The sequence below is a fragment of the Watersipora subatra genome, chromosome 1, assembly GCF_963576615.1.
Source record: "Watersipora subatra chromosome 1, tzWatSuba1.1, whole genome shotgun sequence".
NCBI lineage: Eukaryota > Metazoa > Bryozoa > Gymnolaemata > Cheilostomatida > Watersiporidae > Watersipora > Watersipora subatra.
The window spans coordinates 57,299,690-57,325,314 of record NC_088708.1 but is presented as its reverse complement, the minus strand read 5'-3'; the positions used below and the strand labels follow the sequence as shown (position 1 = coordinate 57,325,314).

The 25,625-nt window shown below is 35.6% G+C and overlaps 2 protein-coding genes across 2 annotated transcripts in view; both read left to right on the top strand.

The window, feature by feature from the left end:
• Positions 1–1,703: 1,703 nt before the first annotated feature.
• Positions 1,704–12,397, top strand: LOC137410094 (YTH domain-containing protein 1-like). The gene is made up of 9 exons (XM_068095679.1): positions 1,704–1,766; positions 3,146–3,268; positions 3,775–4,076; positions 4,360–4,533; positions 7,087–7,262; positions 7,726–7,810; positions 10,323–10,462; positions 10,815–10,935; positions 11,575–12,397. The coding sequence occupies exons 1-9, from the start codon at positions 1,733–1,735 to the stop codon at positions 11,629–11,631; spliced, it is 1,212 nt and encodes a 403-aa protein (XP_067951780.1). The 5' UTR covers positions 1,704–1,732; the 3' UTR covers positions 11,632–12,397.
• Positions 12,398–13,224: 827 nt separating this feature from the next.
• The window catches only part of LOC137393206 (serine/threonine-protein kinase BRSK2-like), a 49,264-nt gene continuing 36,863 nt past the window's right edge, over positions 13,225–25,625 (top strand). Inside the window, exons 1-2 of the mRNA XM_068079657.1 lie at positions 13,225–13,294; positions 16,543–16,637. Coding sequence (XP_067935758.1) covers positions 13,225–13,294; positions 16,543–16,637 — 165 coding nt within the window. The remainder of the gene's footprint in view (positions 13,295–16,542; positions 16,638–25,625) is intronic.

Here is a 25,625-nt window from a genome sequence, read left to right as displayed (position 1 = left end):
AAACAGATTTTCCCGTATCCTTATGACAGACCTTTTGGATGCTCAAATAATCATACCAGCTAAATTACAGTGTAGACCAGTGGATATGCCTAAAAGAAGTGAGACATTAACCTCAACATGATATGTATCCTAACATTAACAGTAGACCCAGACGTGATCGCAGTCCACCACCATATTTTGTGAAAAACTACCAAACATCCCTCGGATAATCACGACCTATAAGTCTTATGATGTACTTGTTTTTACTGAGGCAAATCTTACTGATAATAATTTTCATTCTAGTTATTGCTTTTGCCGTACACAGTTTAATTTGCATTTGTTTATTTTAAATTCCAGAAGGTGAGATGCAGTGCGACTAGGTTTGCTTATAAAGTGTGTTTATTTACATTTGGGGTCATTCTGGCAGCGAGAGAAGAAATAAACTATGAGTAAACTACAATTCTTCTAGTCTACCTCTAGCCACTGTAGATTCAAACACAATAATATTACATTGTCATATTTAGAGACAGCAGAGTAAATTGTTTTGCTTCGGGATATGATCTCGGCTGGCCCAAGGCAGAAAATATTGGATAATTGTTTTTTTGTAAATCTTGTAAAGAAAATCAGTAATTCAGTTCAGTAGCTTTTTGGTGTGTTTTTTTGTTAACACTGTAGATTGTCCCTAGTAAAAAAGTGTGTCAACAATCGCAACTGAATGAAAGTCCATCACTGTTAGAATTCTCAGAAGGAGTTTAGTTTTATTGATTTTCTTGTGTAGATTTAGAAAAAGGTTTTGCCATCACTCATACACCTGTCTTAATTTTTGCTATGCAGACAATATCCTTGTTTTGTCACATTTCAAGATCATTAAAGTTTATCCTGGCTCAGATCGCATGGTGCTGCAGCATATTTTGGATAAGGAACACTGTACTGAGATGCCTCCTAGTTGTTAATTCCTTATTTTTGTATTATGCGTGTATTTAGTCTTAGTTCTAAATGCAGGGTCACTCCAAAAAGCTTCACACAATCTGTGTTTTGGACAATTGGAAAATACTATTGGTTACTATTAGCTTGGTTTACTAGCTATTAGGTGCGTGAGAGATTATTTTGGGTAATGTAACAATTATTAATCTGGCTTCAGACACGGCTTTTGTTATAGTAAGATTCAGACAAACTTTAGTCACTAGATCTAGTTACTAGCTTAAGTTACTAACATTAGTTACTAGCTTAAGTTACTCAAATTCATTGGCTAATTATTTTATTACTTGTGCAATGCCAGTCAGTCATCTAGTTATTAATAAAGCTCTGGTGTACGTTAAATCTAATTCAAGCTTGTATGTCATTACTTAAGCCAACAAGCGTAAATAAGCTAGCATGAGCATAAACAAGAGAAAAATAAAAGAAAAAAATATGAACATGTCTCATGGTTGAAAGCACATCTATTGTCAATTCGGTCACATTTATTGACATATTGTGGCTTAGAATTCTGTGGCATTCTACAAAAGCTAAATAGGATAATACTGAAATAGAAGCTGTGTTTTCAACATGAATAGACTTTCAGTCATTTCGAGAAAGACAATATGTTGTCGATCCTAACAGGAATGTTAAAACCCTTGTCGATGTCTCTGTACTGCAAGTATTGTGTGAGCATTGCACAACTGTAATTATAGGCTTCTCGATTTGTTGCTGTAGATAATGTTTTACCAAATTATTTTTCAGTATCTGCTGCGTTATCCAAGTCGTATATAAAAATATGGCTCCAAAGAAGAAGACTTCATCTGATTCTGGTAACTGTTATGATTGTTAATTATATTATCTGCATGTTTTTATGTTATTATCTACAGATTATCATAGTTATCCAGTAGTTTGTATAATTTTATGGCAACTCACCTGTATATTAACAATAAAACTTTTTTGCTAACTTTTTCCTGGGTTGATCTAAGCAACATCTGGCCTATATTTTTACTATATCATAGCTTGATGAACTCTTACACAACCGGCCTTTGGTATGGATGATTGTGTTTGCCTATTAAAAGTTACCAGATAAATCGTATTTGTCTTTTAAAAGTTTACTTGCAACAAAATTCACATTGCAGTTATTTGGTATTAAAAGGTTCACCATGTCTTACTCTGCTGTGTTGTAGGTGCAAAATATGTGAAAACGTGATTACAAGGTCTTAAAAGCTAAAAAAACGAACAGTTAATCGCGGCCACCACGAAAACGCCGTAGCTTGGAATCACTTTATTTTGATGACGTACTCAAACATTGTGGTTATTGTTTTGACACGTGATGTTATCACAGGAAATTGAAGGCTCATTATAAAATGTCTCGTAGCACTAGTTTATGACAAACACTTCCGGTTCTACCGGAAAGGTAGAAATATTAGATGCTACTAATATAAATTCAAATATAGATGCTCGCAACTTTACAGTTTTGTTTCAGCCTGGTCTAATTATTTAGTCGTAATCTGATCATGTAACCCATACTTCCTGCCAAATGGGGCGAACAATTTCTGCAGCATTTTTCCACTATCACAGGTGACCAACAGGCTCGTCATTTTTATCAGAAGATGATATGCACTCCTTCGAGCTAAGGTTAAAAAAATTGAACGAATTTTTACGGTAGGTTTTGAAATATCAGTGCTCAAAGTGACAGCATTACAATAGTGGTGAAATAGAGACGTAAGGATAATAGACATGGTTTTATTGAATGCGTGAAGTATATTTGTAAAAATATGTTGATGAAGGAGGTTGCATGAAAGTGTAAACAGAAACCATCGTGTTCAACTACGTCCCATTTGAGCCGTTTTGAAAAGGGATTCTAATCTACGGCGTTTTCGTGATTGCTGCAATTAACTGTTCGTTTTTGAGCTTTTAAGAGCTTGTAATCACATTTCCACATATTTTGCACCTACAGCACAGTGTGAGTAAGACATGGTGAATCTTTTGATGCCAAATAACTGTAATGTGAATTTTGTTGCAAGTCAACCTTTAAGCAAACGTCATAACAATCTCTAAAAATTGAAGATTTTTTAGAAGAAAAAAGAAAAAAAGAAATAAAACTGTTTATTTGATGTTATTCTGATATTTATTTAGACATGCTCTATTGGCAGCTATCATGAATTTCACTGTTGTCTATCATGTAAATTTAAAATTGTATTTGTAGAGAAAAGTGCTGAGTTACAGGTTATAGAGGAAGAACCGCAAGCTATGGAAGCTGAGAGGCAGAAAAAAGAGGAGGAAATGAAATCTTTGCTGGCTGAGCAGGAGGAGCTTCGGGCTATGTTAGGTGAGTAATGAATGTATCACCATCTGTGAGATATCTGATGTCAAACAGAAAAACAATGTAGCACACAATGAGAATTATTGTAGATGTCTTTGTCAAGTGTTAAATAAAGAATTATGGTCAGAAGTTATTGTACAACACTCTAGTAGAGTTTGCCTTTGGATTATAGCGTAATCCCTTCTATTACAATACTATACTCAAGTTTGCTTTTGAACAATACTGTGATTTGGTATGTTTTTGTACATTACTGTAATTTGGTATGTTTTTGTACATTACTGTAATTTTGTATAGTTAAGCACATTACTGTAGCTTAGTCACTTTTGTACAATAAATGTGCATTTGTATGATGGGAGACTTTTGGGTTTAGAAAAAGCGAGCGTTGTTACGGTAATAAAATGTAGATGAGCGATAACATTAAAGTGACAGGCTCTGATGCTCCTTGTTGTGTATCAAATATATCTCGGTAAAGCTATTCTATAGCTACACCATATACCGGTTGCTTTATACAGCTATGGTTGAGGAAGAAGAGGAGGAGGACATGGAAGAAGGAGAACTTGCTTCAACCACGGGAGGATCTGTCACGGCCTCAGATGTGACATCTGTTCCTGCCTCGGAGCCACAAGCTTCTCAAACTTCTAGTCATCCTACATCAGAGCTTCCGTCAGAGCCAGCTAACATTGAGCCTCCACAAGAGCCTGAGGCATCTGTAGAGCTACCACTTGAGGGGCTGACATCCCCTATTCTCTCAAAAGGTCCTCCCAAGCTTGAAAAACCTCTTCCAATGCCTATGAACTTTGGAATGTCTGTTATGGTAACTGTGTATAATACTTTCATGGTTGGCGTGGTTTGTTATTTTAGGTGTTGTTTGTGTCACAATAATAAGTATATACGATGCACACATTTTTAACAAAGTCATTACAAAGGTTTCAATGGCTGTATGATGTAACCATTTATCCATACGTACATTTCGTCAATGATGACACCTTTTTGTACGACCTTCTGACAAAAACATGCATACGTGAATCATAAAAATGTTGGTACTCGAGTGACACAGAGTTGATCTTCTGCTATTGATAAATATTTATTGTTTGTAGGACAGTAAGTTGGCACCGTTCTCTAACAAATTATTTGGAAATCTATACAAAGAAAGGGAGACAAAGTTCTACATTGTTAAAAGCGCCAACAGAGAGAACTTGGAGATGGCATTTGATCACAACATCTGGGTAACAACGCCTTTGAATGAAATTCGCTGGAATGAAGCCTTCATGGTAAGTGATGAACTCCCTGTGCTGCTTTATTGACCATGTGTAACTGGTTACTGTAACTTATGTTAGACTATTGACCATGTGTAACTGGTTACTGTAACATATGTTATGCTATTGACCATGTGTAACTGGTTACTGTAACTTATGTTAGGCTATTGACCATGTGTAACTGGTTACTGTAACTTATGTTAGGTTATTGACCATGTGTAACTGGTTACTGTAACTTATGTTAGGTTATTGACCATGTGTAACTGGTTACTGTAACTTATGTTAGGTTATTGACCATGTGTAACTGGTTACTGTAACTTATGTTAGGCTATTGACCATGTGTAACTGGTTACTGTAACTTATGTTAGGTTATTGACCATGTGTAACTGGTTACTGTAACTTATGTTAGGTTATTGACCATATGTAACTGGTTACTGTAACTTATGTTAGGTTATTGACCATGTGTAACTGGTTACTGTAATTTATGTTAGGCTATTGACCAGGTGTAACTGGTTACTGTAACTTATGTTAGGTTATTGACCATATGTAACTGGTTACTGTAACTTATGTTAGGTTATTGACCATGTGTAACTGGTTACTGTAACTTATGTTAGGTTATTGACCATGTGTAACTGGTTACTGTAATTTATGTTAGGCTATTGACCAGGTGTAACTGGTTACTGTAACATATGTTAGGCTATTGACCATGTGTAACTGGTTACTGTAACTTATGTTAGGTTATTGACCATGTGTAACTGGTTACTGTAACTTATGTTAGGTTATTGACCATGTGTAACTGGTTACTGTAACTTATGTTAGGTTATTGACCATGTGTAACTGGTTACTGTAACTTATGTTAGGTTATTGACCATGTGTAACTGGTTACTGTAACTTATGTTAGGCTATTGACCTTTGTGTAACTGGTTACTGTAACGTATGTTATGCTATTGACCATGTGTAACTGGTTACTGTAACTTATGTTAGGTTATTGACCATGTGTAACTGGCTACTGTAACTTATGTTAGGTTATTGACCATGTGTAACTGGTTACTGTAACTTATGTTAGGTTATTGACCATGTGTAACTGGTTACTGTAACTTATGTTAGGTTATTGACCATGTGTAACTGGTTACTGTAACTTATGTTAGGCTATTGACCTTTGTGTAACTGGTTACTGTAACGTATGTCATGCTATTGACCATGTGTAACTGGTTACTGTAACTTATGTTAGGTTATTGACCATGTGTAACTGGCTACTGTAACTTATGTTAGGTTATTGACCATGTGTAACTGGTTACTGTAACTTATGTTAGGTTATTGACCATGTGTAACTGGTTACTGTAACTTATGTTAGGTTATTGACCATGTGTAACTGGTTACTGTAACTTATGTTAGGCTATTGACCAGGTGTAACTGGTTACTGTAACTTATGTTAAGCTATTGACCATGTGTAACTGGTTACTGTAACTTATGTTAGGTTATTGACCATGTGTAACTGGTTACTGTAACTTATGTTAGGTTATTGACCATGTGTAACTGGTTACTGTAACTTATGTTAGGTTATTGACCATGTGTAACTGGTTACTGTAACTTATGTTAGGTTATTGACCATGTGTAACTGGTTACTGTAACTTATGTTAGGCTATTGACCTTTGTGTAACTGCTTACTGTAACGTATGTTAGGTTATTGACCATGTGTAACTGGTTACTGTCTGATGCCCGTTTAGAATTGTCTTAGTTACAAGACTTGTTTTTTCTTTCTGAACATCTGATACAGTCAAATCTTTACACACCAACTTAACACATTCTTCAATCTGCTTCATGTGTCAAAACCATCACACATTGGAACAATTATTCCAATAAGAAAGTGTTGAATGCTGTGTTTCGTTCAATTCGTTTCACAGCTCAAAAGCTTATCGATAAGTATTTCAAGTGATTGCAGATAAAAATAAAGCAAACGCATTATATAAACTCTTCAAAAAAGTTAAATATAAAAGACAAAATTGAAAAAGTAATAATAGTCAATAATAAAGCTCTTTTGATGTTTTAATGAATAGATACAAATATGAGGGTAGGTTCTCTAATGTGTTGGATCAAAGGTAAAGTGAGCAATTAAAATCTATAACATAATTTTCTTCAACTAAGTTATGTACAATTTTTATCGTTATATTTCAATTTTAACTTGTACTTGTTTCTTCAGTTTTAATTATGAAACTGCGATGTTTTGAAAATTTCAAATAACTTATTTTAGGAATTTAAGTGTATAGTATCAACTATTTGATCATTATTTTCATCATATGAACAACTCTGCATGTTAAGGTAATCACAAGTAGAAATTGATCATTATTTTCATCATATGTTGAACAACTCTGCATGTTAAAGTAATCACAAGTAGAAATTGAACATTATTTTCATCATATGTTGAACAACTCTGTATGTTAAGGTAATCACAAGTAGAAATTGATCATTATTTTCATCATATGTTGAACAACTCTGCATGTTAAAGTAATCACAAGTAGAAATTGAACTGTAGATTTTAAAACATTCCGGACTGTTTTTTATTGGCAGGCGCACACTAATGTTTTACTGGTCTTCTCCGTGCAAGCCAGTGGTGCCTTTCAAGGACTCGCTAGGTTAGCATCGAGGTCTGGTGAGAAGATGCCGGCTGACGTCACTTGGACTATTCCTCCAAACCTGACAGCAAAGTCTCTTGCAGCGGTTTTTCAAATAGATTGGATTAGCAGGTGGGCTAATCTTGGTCTCACATTAGTTTGGCCGCCATTATATTGGTTCTTAGTTTGAGCAGTCACACACTGTATTAGCCAACTCTCAAGTGATTTACAGATATTGAAATTGAAAGGCGTTCTAATTGTTGAAGTTGCAGGCCGTAGCTATATTCGTACTAAAGCCGGTCTATATATTGTGAAATTGTCATGCTGCCATGTTAAAAAACGCATTCATATTGGTAGTTTGGTTTTTGTCCTGTCATAAATTTTTTCTAAATATTAGCTGTCAAATATTACAGGTATTTAGATCTGATCAAAGCCTACATAGTAGCAATATTAGTTGGCTTGAGTTGGCATCAACAGTAAAATTAAGCATGCAATAAAAAAGGTTACTCATTGCCACTCAATTGCCCACTAACTTTCACTACGATTGTAATCGCAGTTACTCTAAATCAGAGATTGGTTAATGCTTTTCTCATAGACAAGAAGTGCCATTCGACAAAGTGTCTCATCTAAGGAATACCTGGAATAGAAACAAGTTGGTCAAAGTGGCACGAGATGGTCAGGTGGGTACAGAATACATTCCTTTGAGTATCAAGAGGATGCTCAGTATCTATAAGAAATATTTGTATTATTCTTTCAACTACTCTAAGGGGTTATATTGGAGACTTTGGAAGACATCGTTATAGTGTAAAGGTCAACTGTTTGAAACGTCTTTAGTTATGGCGGCAAACACCCTTGTAGCAGTGACATTAACCTCTAAAATCACATTCTATATAATGGCTGGCAATGCTTCGTGACACTGATGAATCACTGATACAACAAATCTATATTTTCTTTATTCGTGTTATTGTATTTAGTAATAGTCTGTGACCTACGTTATAGTAGTTAGTAGTAGTCTGTATCATACGTTATAGTAGCAGTCTGTTTCATATGTTATAGTAGTTAGTAGTAGTCTGTTTCATACGTTATAGTAGTTAGTAGTAGTCTGTGTCATATGTTATAGTAGTTAGTAGTCTGTGACCTACGTTATAGTAGTTAGTAGTTGTCTGTGTCATACATTATAGTAGTTAGTAGTAGTCTGTGTCATACATTATAGTAGTTAGTAGTAATCTGTATCATACATTATAGTAGTTAGTAGTTGTCTGTCATACATTATAGTAGTTAGTAGTAGTCTGTTTCATACGCTTTAGTAGTTAGTAGTAGTCTGTGTCAGTAGTCTGTGTCATACGTTATAGTAGTTGTCTTATGTTGGAAACTGTTGTGCACACAACAGTTTCCATTGTTTTATTGTGTATAAAGTAATGGCATGGTCAAACACTACAATGCTTGGTAGTGTTCTCATGTTCTAGTAGAGAAACACACCACCAGGACTAGTTTTTATAAGCTACCTTGGTTGGTCCTAACACTTATCAAGGGCTTCTTCTAGAACTGTCCGATTAACCCGTAGGCATGCATTTTGCAACATGTCCAGTCTGACAGAGCCAGGTAGCCATTTTACTTGCCCAATGTGCGAAGGACAGAGGTGGATCTTTGATGTGCTCACGTTGTCAGTGGGGTACACAGGGCCTTCAAGTTATGGTCTAGATTCAAAAGACCCAGCAATTTAGGGTTGAAAGCTTGCTGAGAGCTTTTTGTCATACCGACATTAAGCAGGGCTTGAACCACCAACCCCATGGCTGACACTTAAAGACGCTACCGCTAGGCAGCCCTGACACCTTAGTGTCATGGGTGGCCTAGTGGCCTACAAGCTGTGTATACTTTATAAGTGTTGTAAACTCAAGTCTTCTTGCGATTTTTGTCAAGTTTTCAAAAAATGACAAGCACTTGCAAGTGATTTAATGAGTTAATATCAGTAAAGGTATGACAAAGTTTTGTAAGGCGCATCTGATTGGATAACTTAATGCCAAGTATGTTGCTTCTCACACTTGACACTCAGAATCTTCTTCTATGCTCTTTTGACATGTAGATTAACTGCACACTTAAAATATTTAATATTGTTAGTATCATCCACAATCTTTAGTGTTGAGAATAATATAATTGTGCAAAATGTTTTCAGTGATAAAACAAAATTATTTTTATTAAGTTTCAACAGTTCTGTTAAGATTAACCTATGCAGAAGGATATAACCTGCATTGTATGCTTCATTACTTTCACTGGCATGGAGATATACATATACATGTATATTTTTTTACAAACAAGGTATAGATTGACTAAAATTTAAACGCACTATAACAGTGTTTCATTTTTATGTGTATATATCTATATAAATCTCAAAGTGTGTCATCTGTGGTTCAGCCCATCCAGCTATAGTGATTGGTATCTACATGTAGCAATGACAAATCCGTATCGCAGAAGATTTGATCTCGCAACCTCCCGTTCACCTGGCGATAAACTAACCAGTTAAGCTACACGAGCTGCTATGATTCTTTTGGCGATACGAGTCGTTATCTGGGTTAAAATCCTCACAGCACTTTATTTAACGCAACGTCACTTAAACTTGCTCTCACGGCTCTTATTACTAAGTTTCACTATACGAATATGTACTAGCTTACTCAAATTAGCCATTGGCAATGTGTCAGCCTCTTACTAGTAAGAGCTACGACTTCTCATGATTCTGCATCCTGACCAAAAGCGTAGCGTATTTGCTCCCATATAGCGACGTATATTGCCTTGGGCTAAGCTCGTGTGGCTAAATTGCTAGGGTGTCGAACTGGTGAAGCGAAGGGTCCAATATCAAATCGTCTGCAATACGGATTCTTTATTTCTAGATTTTAATAGCTATAGCTGGAACAACACGTATATTCACATACCTACTTACCTAAACGCAAACTGTGAGAAATATATTTATAGATATGTGTATATATATATGGTAATAACATGGGTAAGAAAATGTACTCAATTGGAAGTTACTACAAAAATGTTTCACGCAAAACAAGGTTATATTAACTTCTGGCTAATATATATTTTACCTACCTATATTATTATTATTTTACTTTACGAAAATTCTATTTTCATTTTAGCGTTCTTTTTAGTCAGCATTTTAGTAATACTGACTGTATGTATATATTGTTGAAGGAGATTAATTGGAGGACAGGCTGCTATTTGTGCATACTCTTTCCTCTCGATGGCTCCTGCCCATATGACCAACTTCTTGGTAAGATTAGGGGAAAACGCACAATAATTGGTCCCAAGCAAGCTGTCACTGCTTCATCCAGGTTTGTTTTCCTTATAAAAAGTATTTAGCATTTTTTCATTTTCTTTCCCTCTTATTTTTGTTAGTTGTCTTGCTTTGTTTTGTAGCTTAACTGCTGTTTAGGATCGATAGCAGGCTAGCGTTTTTCTTTGAATTTCAAGGATTTAATACAAAAATTTCAATGAATCACATGACATTTTATATTAGTTTCCCAATTTTTAAAAGAATTAATTACTCAATTACTTTTACAACTATCCATAGGAGCATCAGATAGGCAAGCATTTAAGGGTACCTCATGAATCTATTAAGAACTGGGAATGTTCTAGAAAGCAAGAATGAAATTAGTTTATTGCTCAGTGTTTGTTTCTATCCAGAAGTGCCAAGAGAAAGAAGAAGCGTCGAAAGTCTACTCGTACTATCATAGGATTAAGACCCTCTGGTTACAAGAGAATGTTGCATGGTGGACCTGAAGCTAAGCGTCAAAAGCTTAATGAGGTGAATATATTAGTGACACCCTTTTCTCTTAAACGATGTTGATCAAGTGTACTACTGATGCACTCACGTGTTGAGGAATGGAGTATTCACTTCTATACCTCAGCTGTAGACCACAACGCGTTTATACGCTAAGAGTGTAGAAAACTTGTGAAAATGTTATGACAGGCATTAATGCTAAGCGCTGAGCTGAAAAGAAAATTAAGAGGGCCTTTGGCATTTAAAAATTTCACTTCAAGCTGTTCTCATTATTAACAGTTATATCGTAGCATCAAACCCTTCACTCTAGCAAAAGGTATATTTTCATTCCAATCACAAAGTCGTTCAGGTAAAGTGTGAGTGACTATGCTGAGTTTCTATCATTTTAGTTAGGTTTACAGCTCTCTAGCGTGTGAAGGATATTAGGTAGCTTTTTTAAAAGTTACTTATGCTTTTAAAATTAAAAAGTTTAAGTTTTTTAAGTGCTTTTAAAGTTACTTTTTAAAGTGAGATGCATAAAACTTTGGTTTTTTTATTGCTAAAAACTGCAAATGAATTTTTAGAAATTGCTTAATCTTTATGTGAAGCGTCATATTACAGCCATGTTTTACGTGTCAGTGTTTATCGCTGCCCAAGACTAGGTAGATGTATTTCAATTTGTAGGAAAGTGCTACAGGAGCCAACGTGATACCCCTCAGCGATGTAGTTCTTACTTACTAGTCTAGTTAGAGCTGATTGAGTAACTCACGATGAATCAAGAAGTGGTGAGGCGGCTGGTGATAAATCTTGCGATTCCTTGTGCCAGCTTCTCTGTGACACGCTGACCAAGAGTTGTCTCCCTTTCCAACTGTCACATTTCTCCGCGAATTGTGACAAAGCATGACTGTTAGCTTAGTCCAACAGTCATCCGACCATGCAAATATATTTTTTGCCAAAAGTTGGTAAAATGGAGAGTCGTTCTTTGTTTCAGGTTGTTTGTCCTTGCCAGTAAACCAACTTGATTGATAGCGATGGCCTTTTTAATTGTTTGAGCAGTTGCTGGTAGGAACAAAGAAATGCGTGTTAGCAGCTGTAGTTGATACGTGTTGGCTATTAGCGGATTGTTTTGTTATACACGTGTAAGGTAGGCGTATGGGGCTATAGTTAAGGAAAAGTATTATTGGTTATATCATCGCTGTGACTGTGACATATATGAGGCTAGTTTTACTGATTATAGCTTGAATGAGTAACTATCACAGCTTCTGTATAGGTTTTTAATCATCTGAAATTAACCTGCAACGTAACAGGAAGTAGTCGATAAAAACTGGATTGCTTTTTTGCTTAGTGGTTGTGAAAGCCAAAATGCACATCTGTGCTCATTTTTTGTGAAAGATGTTAAAAGAATTTCAATACAATCACATAATACAAGTTACAGTTTATATTGTATTACTTATTAAACAGAATTTTGCTAGCATGTTTGTTTTCAAGTTAAATATAGACTATGCTTAAGAGCAAATAACTGCCTGATGGTACTTCTTTCTTCAGCACAAGTGATTGTGTGTGATTAGTTTTTCACGGCTTCTCATCACGATTAGCTAAAACTAATGTAGCAAAAACTATGCACTGTACCATTCTGTATGCATGTAGATAGACGCTCCCACTTTAATTAAAATGAAACAGGTTGGTACTCGATAGATAATAAAACATGTTCTGTTATATGGCTAGCAAGTGTTATAGGTATTCTCCTCTGTGACATTCTGGCTGGTCAATATTTTCAAGGTATATCAGCAAAAACACATGGATGCTGATATGTACATGTTGGGAGCATGGATGATCAACCTTTTCAAGGTCGATATCCATGCACCCAAACTATAATTATGGTCAGGTTTTGATGCATCACTATAGCATGGAACAAAGAAATCTTTATCTACATAAATGAATACACAGAGTTGTTACATCATGAAAATGCTAACAAACCTTTTAATTAATTCATTTCCAATTGATTTTGCTGCAGTTTGTAATTATGTGAGAAGTTGTCTTTCCTTTGTTTCATTGCAAAATGGGTTTTATTGATTTTACTTGTGAGCTAGATAAGCACATTCTTACTATAGATGTAAACGACAAGACAGGTGTTAACTCGCGGTAAACAGGCAGCACACAACTGCTAGGAGCTAACTAGGTTAACCCTCGGTACCCAATTCTTCTCTGACTATTGGATACAAACTAAACGAGAGCTCAACTAGCAACTTAAATATACACCTTTGGAGCCTGTTCATCCCTAGCTGAAATGCTGTAAACACCTATTCTTCACTACGATTGGTGTTGGAACCAAATATGTCTGGCAAAGAAGAGCATTATGTAGGACCCTACAAGCTTGAGAAAACTTTGGGTAAAGGACAAACGGGTGAGTTTACGACTTTCACAAGTGTGAGAGACCAATTTCCATCTGTTCGCGAGTGCATAAAATTGTGCTGATACAAATGCCTTGCAAGGCTGGCAGCCTCTTTCTCTACAATTATATGTACCTGGTAAACAGTGCTTTGTGTAACTTTATTGTATTCAAATATTGAGCTTCTAGATGAATCACACGCCTATTACTAGTAGATGATCCCGATGAGGGAATAAAACAACCTATATGAAAGGGCTGTAACTGCTTTAACAACAGCTTTATCTCATGTATTTGAGTGCGTGGTAGACGGTTGTACTAGTACAGCTCAACTACTTTTATTTCTTCTCAGCATTGAATACTCAGTGTGCCTAATCTAGCCTCTGTTCCATCATTGGCATGCTGTTATGCCCAGTTGATGGCTCATGTTTTTATCTGCATAGTTATGAAAGTAATTATCTAAGTATTACATCTTGTCTTAAACCCTCCGCTAATCATAATAAATACAACAAACTTTGTAGTTTCTCTGGTTGTATCAATAACTTCTGATGTGAATAAAAGTTGATCAAGATAGCTCTTCTGCGAGATTCTTTAAAATTGGTTTCGCTCAAAATATGTTGGTGATGTTTGTCCATGTTTATTTGAGTGCAGTAACAGAATCTGAGGCCGCCTGATTAAATGCATGCCTCGGTAAGCTTGCATATCATAGCAACAGGTCACCTGGTTTTATAAGCTTTGGAACTAATTACTAGCAAAACTTTTGATTCAAGCGTTAGCTCTTTATGCTCTAAATATGGCTCTCTATCCATCCTTTGACCTCTTTCGCAGTTTCTTCTAAACTGTAATTTACACTGTCAACCAGGCATCGCTTGGGATCGTCTTCATTTTAGAGGTGGGTGGGTGGGTGGTACCACCTCTCAAACAGGTGGGTGTTTGAGAGGCTGGTTCTCAAGAACCAGGCAGTGTTTTAAAACCAAATATTTTAGCAAATTGGTAGAAGGCAGGCAGCATATTCAGTTTGAATTTGAACTTTCAATATTCAGTTTGAAGTTTGAACGAAATCAGCCAAAAAATATGGAAATGCGTAGCATTTACGCGGACTAACAGACACACAATATATATATATATTAGTAAATACCACTTTGCCATCCTGTGTCTGTTAGTTTGTGTAACTCATGGGCTAGCCTAGTCTCGCACTCAAGGATTTCCGCCACACCCACCAACTCCCACACACACAACACAAAATGTTTGTATTGTGTGTGTCCTTGAGTGCGGGACTAGGCTAGCCCATGAGTTACACAAACTACCAGATGTGTTGAACAGACACAGGATGACAAAGTGGTATTTACTGATATATATATAGATTAACGGTCATAACATGCTTAAAACATTCCTGTTCTCCACTCTGGTACATTCCTAGCGGTGGGAAAAGTATTCATTCGGAAATAGTCGTTTGCTGTCAGCTTCTTGCTATCATAGCTAACAATAACTGTACTAGGATTTCGATTGACAAGTGTTGATGGCTGTTGCTCTTATAGAAGTTCCTAGCTTAGCATCACAGCAACTGCAGGCAGTCATAGGTTTAGCTCAGGCTAATTACCTGAAGGGTGGCTGCCTCAAGCAAGTTGTACGCGTATATCGAAGTCGGAGCACTTTCAGCTATTTTATGTAGACAGACTAATTTGGTTATATTGATTATACCTCTATGATATGATCTCGAGGAATTCCTTTTGAATTCGATTGATGCTGCCATCTTGGAAAGCTCTGCTGTTTCCCGGTGTAGTAAACTACTTAACACATTGCAAAAACAACTAATCAAAGCAAGCTTATTTTTTACTAATAATAGTAAACAAAAATACAACTCTAACGTCTGCATAATAAACCTTAAATGGTACAAGATGAAGATGTAGTTTCTACAAGTTGTGTATGTTAACTACACAGCAATTAAATTGTTTTTATTAATAGATTTCTTTATTTGTCTTGGGCACTTGAAGAATGATCAAACTTTTTATACTACTATCATTTTTAAGTGCTTTTTACCTGTGTAAAACTCCTTGCTTCTCCATGCGTTTCTCTAAATATTAAAATACTTTTGTGCTGATCAAACAGCTTTTATTCAATCACTATCACACGTAAGAGCAGTCTCGAAACAAACGGCATCAATCTCAACTGTCATGTCATGCTTAACATAATTGTCTTAAGAAAGTGCTGTGATTACCCAGGAGACCACCGGGAAAGACAGCTGCTAATAGCCGATGCTTTCTGAACCTCAAGCTCGTCAGTGAATGAAGGCTGACATATAAGTTGTACTAAAAATTCTAGTATCTGTTTCTGCTCATGCATTACTAATAAGGCATTGAATACGAGAGTCATTTGGGATAAATGATTGTTTCTTTCACTGCGTTATTCACCATGTGTTGTATAAAGCATGGACTGTACCATCTACTATGTGTTGTATAAAAAATGCACTGTACCATCTACCATGTGACGTATAAAACATGCACTGAACCATCTACCATGTGTTGTATAAAACATGGACTGTACCATCTACCATGGGTTGTATAAAACATGGACTGTACCATCTACCATGTGTTGTGTAAAACATGGACTGTACCATCTACCATTTGTTGTATAAAACATGGACTGTACCATCTACCATGTTTTGTATAAAGCATGGACTGTATCATCTACCATGGGTTGTATAAAACATGGACTGTATCATCTACCATTTTTTGTATAAAACATGGACTGTACCATCTACCATGTTTTGTATAAAGCATGGACTGTATCATCTACCATGTGTTGTATAAAACATGGACTGTATCATCTACCATGTGTTTTATAAAACATGGAATGTACCATCTACCATGTGTTTTATAAAACATGGACTGTACCATCTACCATGTGTGGGTAAATAAAAATCATGAAAACTATCTCATAAAAAAGGCTGCCAATTACATTTCTTATGAATAGTATTTGATGGAAACTGAACTTTTGAATAATTCATATTAAATCTGCTTTTAGCAGTAAAATGAAATATCTGTAATAATTAAGTTGTTCCAAATTTCAAATGTCTTGTACAGTCATGCTTTTTTAAAAGATATCACCAATTAAAATCGTAACGCTTACTTCAAAAAACATGTAGTTTGAATTCTAGAGCTATTTCTCTATATGTCTGCGGGTCACCGCTTTTTACCCACCTAACCATGTGTGGATGGCCTAGTGAGCAAGTTTTGATGTTATTTTCACCAATTAATCTACTTCAGGTCTGGTGAAGCTAGGAGTTCACTGTGTCACAGGAAAGAAGGTGGCAATCAAGATTGTTAATCGAGAGAAGTTATCTGAGTCGGTGCTGATGAAGGTATCTACCAGGTCTATCATTTGTTTAATATTTCATGGCACTAGCACAGTCGTCCTTAACCTTGTTGGACACGGTTTAGGGTTTTCTGGTGCACGGCTTTCTGGTGCACGACTTTCTGGCACATGACTTTCCTGCGCACAACTTTTTTTTCGCCAGACTTTAGCACTGCTATTTTTACACCAAAGCAATTATGATTTAAACACAGCAAATAAATAACACAATGATAATTACAAGAAAATGCAAAAACTTTATTTTATTCATGAAAATTCACACATAATTCCTTTTTTTTAAATACATCAAAAAATAAACTGACATTTTATTTTAGTTTCGCAGTTATTTAACTCGACATTTTATTGTTCTTTAACATGCGTTGATTCAATTAATGCGGCTGCTGATTATTTCGTTAATAGCTTCACCCACTTTAATGTGGATTCTTTCTATATGTACATGAATTTTTATATTCACATCAACAAAATTTTATTGAAGGATTTTGTGAACTACATCGTCAAATATGCAAATATAGCTGTTATGTCCAAATTTTTTTCCCAATTTTTTTAATTTGTTGAGCCACAAGTCACAATGAAAAATGAATAAATTCTGAACTTGTAACTTGCGCCATTAGATCCTGCGCCAGAAGTCGTCATGCCAAAATGTCTGCGCCAATAAGTTTCATTCCTTGTTGGACATACTGAACCCATCACTTTTATATGCGCTTTACAGAACCCTTCATTGAAAAACTAGATGAATGCGTGGCGTTGCACGAGTAATAGAATTACTACCTAATGAGTTTGAGTAACTTACCTGAAAAACTATATCTATACTAAAAACTTTACTAAGACAGTACACGCGTTTTGAGCCAGCTTAACAATCCCCAAGCAAGCGCTTTAAGTGTGCATATCTTAACCACTGTTGTAACTATTTTTCCAATGAATTCCTTTTATTCTGCATCAAGTTCGCCACCTCTAGATCTGGAGGTCCCAAGATCAAATCTAGTGCCGTGCGGATTTTTCATTGTTAGATTTTAATTGATATAACTAGACTCAGGGTTTAACACAAAAAGCAAAAAGACAAAAACTGAGATTTATATACAGTCAAACATGGATAACTCGTCCACGGATAGCTCGAAAAAATGGTTAATTCGAACATTTCCTTTGGTCCGTTCCCACGTAATGATAAATTGCTATAGATAACTCGAATTCACCACTGTTAATTCGAACTGTTTTTTTGCCCAACAGCTACCGAAACGGTTGTTTTCGCTTTAGAAAATCACTTTATTCAAAGCCATAGAGGTAAACTTCATCTTTTCGTAATTCATAAGCGTCGTTATTACCACCATCGGCAAAATATTTTTGTCAACGACTTTTCTAAGTTTGGTGAAATTTGATTTATACAGCGATACGATGAATAGCACGGGCTAGCCGGGTCACGCGCGCAAGAATTTTCGCCACGCACATACAAAACAAAAATCGCATGTTGTTTTGTATGTGCGTGGCGAAAATCCTTGAATGCGTGACTCGGCTAACCCGTGATGAATAGTTTTCCGACGTTGATTCCGTGTTGAATCAACGTCGGAATGTTGAATGTTTAAAACGTCTTAAAAAATGTTGTAATTAAACGTATACGTTGTCTGAGCTACAAAAAACTATTCATCGTTTGACCTAAACACAGAATACGTGTGTACATTCAATAAGTATCTATTAAAAAAGCGTGAGTGATATAGAATGTACCGTAAAACCTCGTAAAACTTCTAATTGAACTGCCTCGGAGTGTTGCTCTTAACGAATCCCAGGTAAAGTAAAGTAATCTGCATAAACTTCAAGAAAAAACGGCAAAATTGATGGTGGGTAATACCCCAAAAGAAAAAAATGTCTTTTCTTTTGAGCATTTCAACAACGATCAAGTTTTGCCAATGTCAATCTGAAAAACGTCCTGGCAATAACATCACCTCAAACAACAAACCAATCTCAAGTGATAGAAAAATCTCTATACTTTTTCATGAAAACGTTTTAAACTTTACATTAGAAGCATTTAATTTGAAACAAGCCATTTGTGCTTTTGATTTATATTATAGTTTGTATATGTACATGTATCTACTAATAAATAAGTAAATACATGTATATGGACTTGTGACAGTGCTCTGATAACTTGAATGCTCTGATAATTCGAACACTTTTGCTCGGTCCCTTGAAGTTCGAGTTATCCATGTTTGACTGTATATATATAGAACAAATACGGTTTTTTTTGCATTTATAACATAGGTATACGTTTTACTGGTGCACAAAATGAGCTGTGCATTAACAGCCCTGCGTTCAAAAAACAAAACTAATGCAATGCATGAACCTATAACAAATGACATATACAGTCAAACATGGATAACTCGAACTTCAAGGGACCGAGCAAAAGTGTTCGAATTATCAGAGCATTCAAGTTATCAGAGCACTGTCACAAGTCCATGTATTTACTTATTTATTAGTAGATACATGTACATATGCAAACTATAATATAAATCAAAAGCACAAATGGCTTGTTTCGAATTAAATGCTTCTAATGTAAAGTTTAAAACGTTTTTATCAAAAAGTATAGAAATTTTTCTATCACTTGAGATTGGTTTGTTGTTTGAGGTGATGTTATTGCCAGGACGTTTTTTTAGATTGACATTGGCAAAACTTGATCGTTGTTGAAATGCTCAAAAGAAAAGACAACTTTTTCTTTTGAGCGTTTTACCCACGATCAATTTTGCCGAGTTTTCTTGAAGTTTATGCAACTTCAAGAAAAAGTTACCAAAGAAAAATCCCTTACTTTACCTGGGATTCGTTAAGAGCAACACTCCGAGGCAGTTCAATTAAAAGTTTTACGAGGTTTAACGGTACATTCTATATCACTCACGCTTTTTTAATGGATAGTTATTGAATGTACACACGTATTCTGTGTTTAGGTCAAACGATGAATAGTTTTTTAGCTATGACAACGTATACGTTTAATAAAAACAATTTTAAGACGTTTTAAACATTCAACACTCCGACGTTGATTCAACACGGAATCAACGTCGGAAAACTATTCGTCACGGGCTAGCCGGGTCACGCACTCAAGGATTTTCGCCACGCACATACAAAACAACATGCTGTTTTTGTTTTGTATGTGCGTGGCGAAAATCCTTGCATGCGTGACCCGGCAAGCCCATGCTATTAATCGTATAGCAGTATAAATCAAATTTGACCAAACCTTTAGAAAAGTCGTTGACAAAATTATTTTGCCGATGGTGGTAATAACAACGCTTATGAATTACGAAAAGATGAGGTTTACCTCTATGGCTTTGAATAAAGTGATTTTCTAAAGCGATAACAACCGTTTCGGTAGCCGTTGGGCAAAAAAACAGTTCGAATTAACAGTGTTGAGTTCGAGTTATCTATAGCAATTTATCATTACGTGGGAACGGACCAAAGAAACCGTTCGAATTAACCATGTTTTCGAGCTATCCGTGGCCGAGTTATCCATGTTTGACTGTATTTTCATAATGATATGACCTCGCAAATCAGTGTGACTTTTGTTGTTGGCTTTGAGAGATCTCTACCCAACTCCTGAGACTGATTCACCAAGCCCCTATTATTGAACACAGGTTAAAAACCTTTGCCCTAACGTGGTAGCGAGTAGTAAAACTGGAAACATTTTTCTAGTGCAGTTAAATAACAGAATTATCATTTAAATTCACAAAATATTTAGCCTTGAGCTGTGCTGACAATTTCCTATGCAGTTGGTGGATGTAATTTTGATTTGCCTTGCGCTGTCGTAGATATCTGCAGACAAGTAAACTTTCATTTTTAGGTTTTTCTGCAGTTTTATTTTTCAGATTTTCACTCATTTTCTAAATATTAATTCTTTGATGCATAGAAACACGCAAAACATTTGAGCAGTCAAAATAAGTTTTTTCTATGTCATTTATTTCTCAAAGAGTGGTTCCTGAGAAGGATCCTTCCATGAACTGAAGTGGTAATCTTAAAAATCTGAACTGTCGCTCATGATATTTGGTATGTAATCAAGATTGCACGTGATAATTTTTTTCATGCTTGTTCATATCAGCTTTTATAATAAAGAGTAATTACAATTATTTTTATTATAATCAAATCACTGATCAAATTTATAATTTGATTAGTGTCTGAGTCTCCTTTGCTTTCAGCATAACGGTAAACTTTGTAGAATTTGTTGCCTAAACCATTTGTTGACTGTTTCATAGAATGACTAGTGTTATCTCATGAATAATATCCTTGAAACAAGGAAACAGTCGAGTTTGTCCAAACAAGCCCTTGTTTTAAAGATAGTTGTAGTCATTGGTCATCTCTAGGCTAATTAACACAATTTTTGAATGTATTTCAATGTCTGATCAAGCGTATTGAGTTTAATTCTTATTGTTAATTAAGCTGGCAGAGAAGACTGGACAAAACCTAGTTGAGGTCTCATGAAGACAGTGTCGTTTCTTTAGCCTTCAATAGGAAGGGTATCCAATTTCGCAAACTTATCCCAGAGAAGAAGACCATAAAATCCCATAGCCACTGGCATATCGTTATACATAGCTCACTTGGTCTCTGATATAAATAGAAATACTGAAATTGTGACATTTGTCACTTTACATTTTAAAGTCTCTGAGGCTAAGGCAAAAGCAAAGAGAACTGATCATTTTATTCGTTACAAGCTCACTCAATAGTTTATTTTAGTCACCGATATTGATGAGCTGACCTGTACAATTGCCAGGGGAGTTCCTTTTATAATCCTATCATTTCCATTATTCTCCTTGCGCCTACTACAGATACAGCTAACCACCTGCTTTAAACTTGGTTATATAGATGTATACATCTACCTGCTGTAGACTTTGTTATATAGATGTATACATTTACCTGCTGTAGACTTTGTTATATAGATGTATACATTTACCTACTGTAGATTTCGTTATATACATAGATGTATACATCCACCTGCTGTAGACGTTGTTATATAGATGTATGCATCCACCTACTGTAGACTTTGTTATATAGATGTATACATCTACTTGCTGTAGACTTGGTTATATAGATGTATACATCCACCTGCTGTAGACTTTGTTATATAGATGTATACATCTACCTACTGTAGATTTTGTTATATACATAGATGTATACATCCACCTGCTGTAGACGTTGTTATATAGATGTATACATCCACCTGCTGTAGACTTTGTTATATAGATGTATACATCTACCTACTGTAGTCTTGGTTATATAGATGTATACATCCACCTGCTTTAAACTTGGTTATATATATGTATACATCTACCTGCTGTAGACTTTGTTATATAGATGTATACATCTACCTACTGTAGATTTCGTTATATACATAGATGTATACATCCACCTGCTGTAGACTTCTCTATATAGATATACTAGCTCAATGTAAATCTATAGTTAGCCATCTGGTCTAGACTTACAATAGTTATATATATATAAATGTATGCAGCCACTGACTGTAGACTTAGTTATATAGATATATATAAACTGTCACCGGCTCAAGACTTTATTATATTCGATAACAACTAGTGTCATCATTTTGCATGTATTCTTCTTCTGAGTTTTGTAATCATGATGAGGTTTTATCAATTTTAATCTAGAAACATTTTGGCAATCAGATCACCTCAAACGTTAAAAACAATCACAAGTGATAGAAAAATACTGATACTTTCTGATAAAATATACAAAAATTTGTGTAAGTTCATTCTTTAAGCATTCTAGTTGAAGCGTGAATATTTTTTAACCAATCGGCATTAAAGATTGGCAGGTGTAATAAGTATGACATGTTATACCATTGTATAGCATGTCAGTAGGCCCTGCGGTGACATTGCATAGCAATGTGGCCTACTGGTTTAGCACGCCTGTCTGCAGACTTGTAGGTTCCAGTTCAAATGCCTGCAAAGTGCATTTTTTGTTTCTAAAACTTTATTGCTATAACTAGACATACAAATAGCAAATGACGGACCAATAAACAGACAAACGACAAAAACTGAGATTTATTTGTATAGAAGATAGATATAGCCAGCCACCTGCTCTATTCTTGGATGTACAGCTGTACTCTAATATATGGTTTCTTGTTCGTTAATGAGTCAGGCAGCTGAGTTGTCGCTACAGTTACAATTACTTTGTAACAAATAGTTACTTGCAAACCAAGTACATAGAACACTACATTGTCTCCCTTTTCGAAAAGCAAACTGGCAAGATGGCACCCTTGAAATATGATTACTTTAGAAGTCACTCGTCCTGCTGGCTTGCAAAGATCTTCCACCAATAGGATGCTATAGTTGTGGGCTCATTTAATTTGAGTCTTTCGTTGAACTAATTGATATAGCAGGATTTAGAGTCTAATACTAGCGTGTTTAAGTGATTTTTAAGCTGTGGTCACACGGGCACCGAACCGAACTAAATGACGCAAAACGACGTCGTTTTCAGCTCTAAAAAGTTCGGCTGAGGACATTTCTGGCCGAAGCGAACTATTTCGGTACTGCTCGAAATTTCGTGCCGAACCCTTGCTCTTATTGGCTGGTTAAAATTCTAGAATTCTAGCGAGCACGCGTCACATTTTTTCTTACGTGCGTGTGAGTAAAGTTAAAAAAGAAATGGGACGATACTTTTACTTCGTTAAATAAACAACATGAAGCAATTTACGACAAGGTTCACCCGGACTTGTGATTGGGTTGCATAAATGTAAGATGTTGCACTTAAGTTTTGCATAAATGTAGGGGAATGGTTGTGATTTTCTTTCGTGTAGAATACAAGTAATGTGTCATATTCATCCTGATGAACTATCGTTGACTGATTTATTTATGTAAAACCACAGTACTATGATAAAGACTGTTTTTGTTTGTTATGTACTCAGCATAGAAAAACATTCATATGTTAATAAAAAAATATAATTATGTTGATGGGAAGGGTTAGCAAAATATTTGTATCGAGTGATTTATTTTGAGCAGCCGAACGATCTTCTGATAAATCTGCTGTGTAATTATAATTTATAATTGTTCCTCAAAGTTTTTTTGTTTACAATAGAAATATTTAACTCAAATACATAACAACTACTAATGAAACCGTGTCCTGTCTCTATACGTATGGTATCTAGGAAGCGAAGTTACTTCGGTGGCCGTGTGACATGTGCCACGAACCGAACCAGCCTTCGAACCGAACCGATCCTACGTCGGTTCGGTGCTCGTGTGACCACGCCTTTAGTCGTTTCCTGTCGGCGTCTCTGTCATACTAGTTACTGCATATCAAGCGAGCCACAATAGCTGACACAGTCAGCTGACAGTCAGTTGGTCATGCATCATTCAGTTTAAGTCAATTGATAAAAATGTCTGAATAAAAGATGAAGCAAACGTCCATTTGTCTTTCGAGATTGATGCTATATTGATTGGATGCGTCAACACATAGTTGGAGACATGTGTGCGCATCGTTAACCAACTTTGGAAAAACAGCTTTTGTCCATTGGACAGCTCGGTGACTTTTTGGTATTTTGACTTCTCACACAAAGGCGTGTTTGATCAATAGCAAAATATATTGACTGTTTGATTAATACCTTAGCGTGTAGCTTTATTGATTTCGACTTTGCTATCTCCAGACCGTGATAATCTTACAATCATAAATGAAATCAAATTGAATTGTTTTCTTTGCTTTGTATTGCTAAACTGTGTAAGATTCCCAGAGGAGGGTTATGCATGTTATACTAACAACTGAGAGCTGACTAAGATAGGTTTGATGGCATCTTAAGCCACATAGTCCTCTCACACCCATTAGCTATTGATTGCTAGAGTGCATTGATGGTGGATAATTGGTGGACTAGAGCTCGTAAAACAGCCTCCTTGGGATATGATAGTGGAGCTATGAGCTGCCTTCCCGCTGCCTTTTCTCGACAACAGATCCTTTTCTGCATGTCTTTGACGAGAAAACGCATGATTTATTTTTAACAGCTTTCATTGTGTTTACTTCCCTCCCACGCAATACTGTAGCTTTGCACATGGTCTTTGTTCAACAACAGCAATGGTCAAAATACTTCTAAGCATTGAAGGGCTCTTGTAGATGCAGCTCAACACATTGTTTTCTGGAGACGGCTTTTAAAAATCCCTTGTTTTAGTACGCTACCCGATATTGGAGCTTAGCTATAGCCTGAAAATACATAAATTGGGTCATCGCCCTTTGCTTAACAAGCTAATAATTGGCCGCACATTCTTTATATTTTCTACCAAGGTTCATGGGACTAACACTAACAATGCATTATTGAAGTGCTAGGATAGTGTATAGTGGGAATAACATAAGAATACATAGCTGTGTGCATCTAAGCAACCTTCATCAGAAGGGTGAAACAACAAGTACAGTCAAATCTCTACTTATTATAATTACAGTCAAACCTCTACTTATAATAATTACAGTCAAATCTCTACTTATTATAATTACAGTCAAACCTCTACTTATAATAATTACAGTCAAACCTCTACTTATAATAATTACAGTCAAACCTCTACTTATTATAATTACAGTCAAACCTCTACTTTTTATAATAACAGTCAAACCTTTTCGCGTTCTCGCGAAAAATTCATGTGCGAAACTAAACTATCATAACGAACGAGCGAAAACGCGAAATTAAATAGCTCTGTTCATTGATAGTCCAAGAAAGAAATGGCAGCAAGCAATCAAATTGCATTATCCATCTTACCCACACCATTCTACCTGTGGTTCTTGATTACAAACTAGTCCCAAATTGAAATTTTTTTCTTATTGTTGAACTGAACCTGAGGAATCTAATTACAGTCAAACCTCTACTTATTATAATTACAGTCAAACTTCTAATTGTTATAATTACAGCCAAACCTCTACTTATTATAATTACAATCAAACCACTACATATAATAATTACCGTGAAACCTCTACTTATAATCACTATTATAGTCAAACCTCTACGTATAATAGTTACAGTCAAACA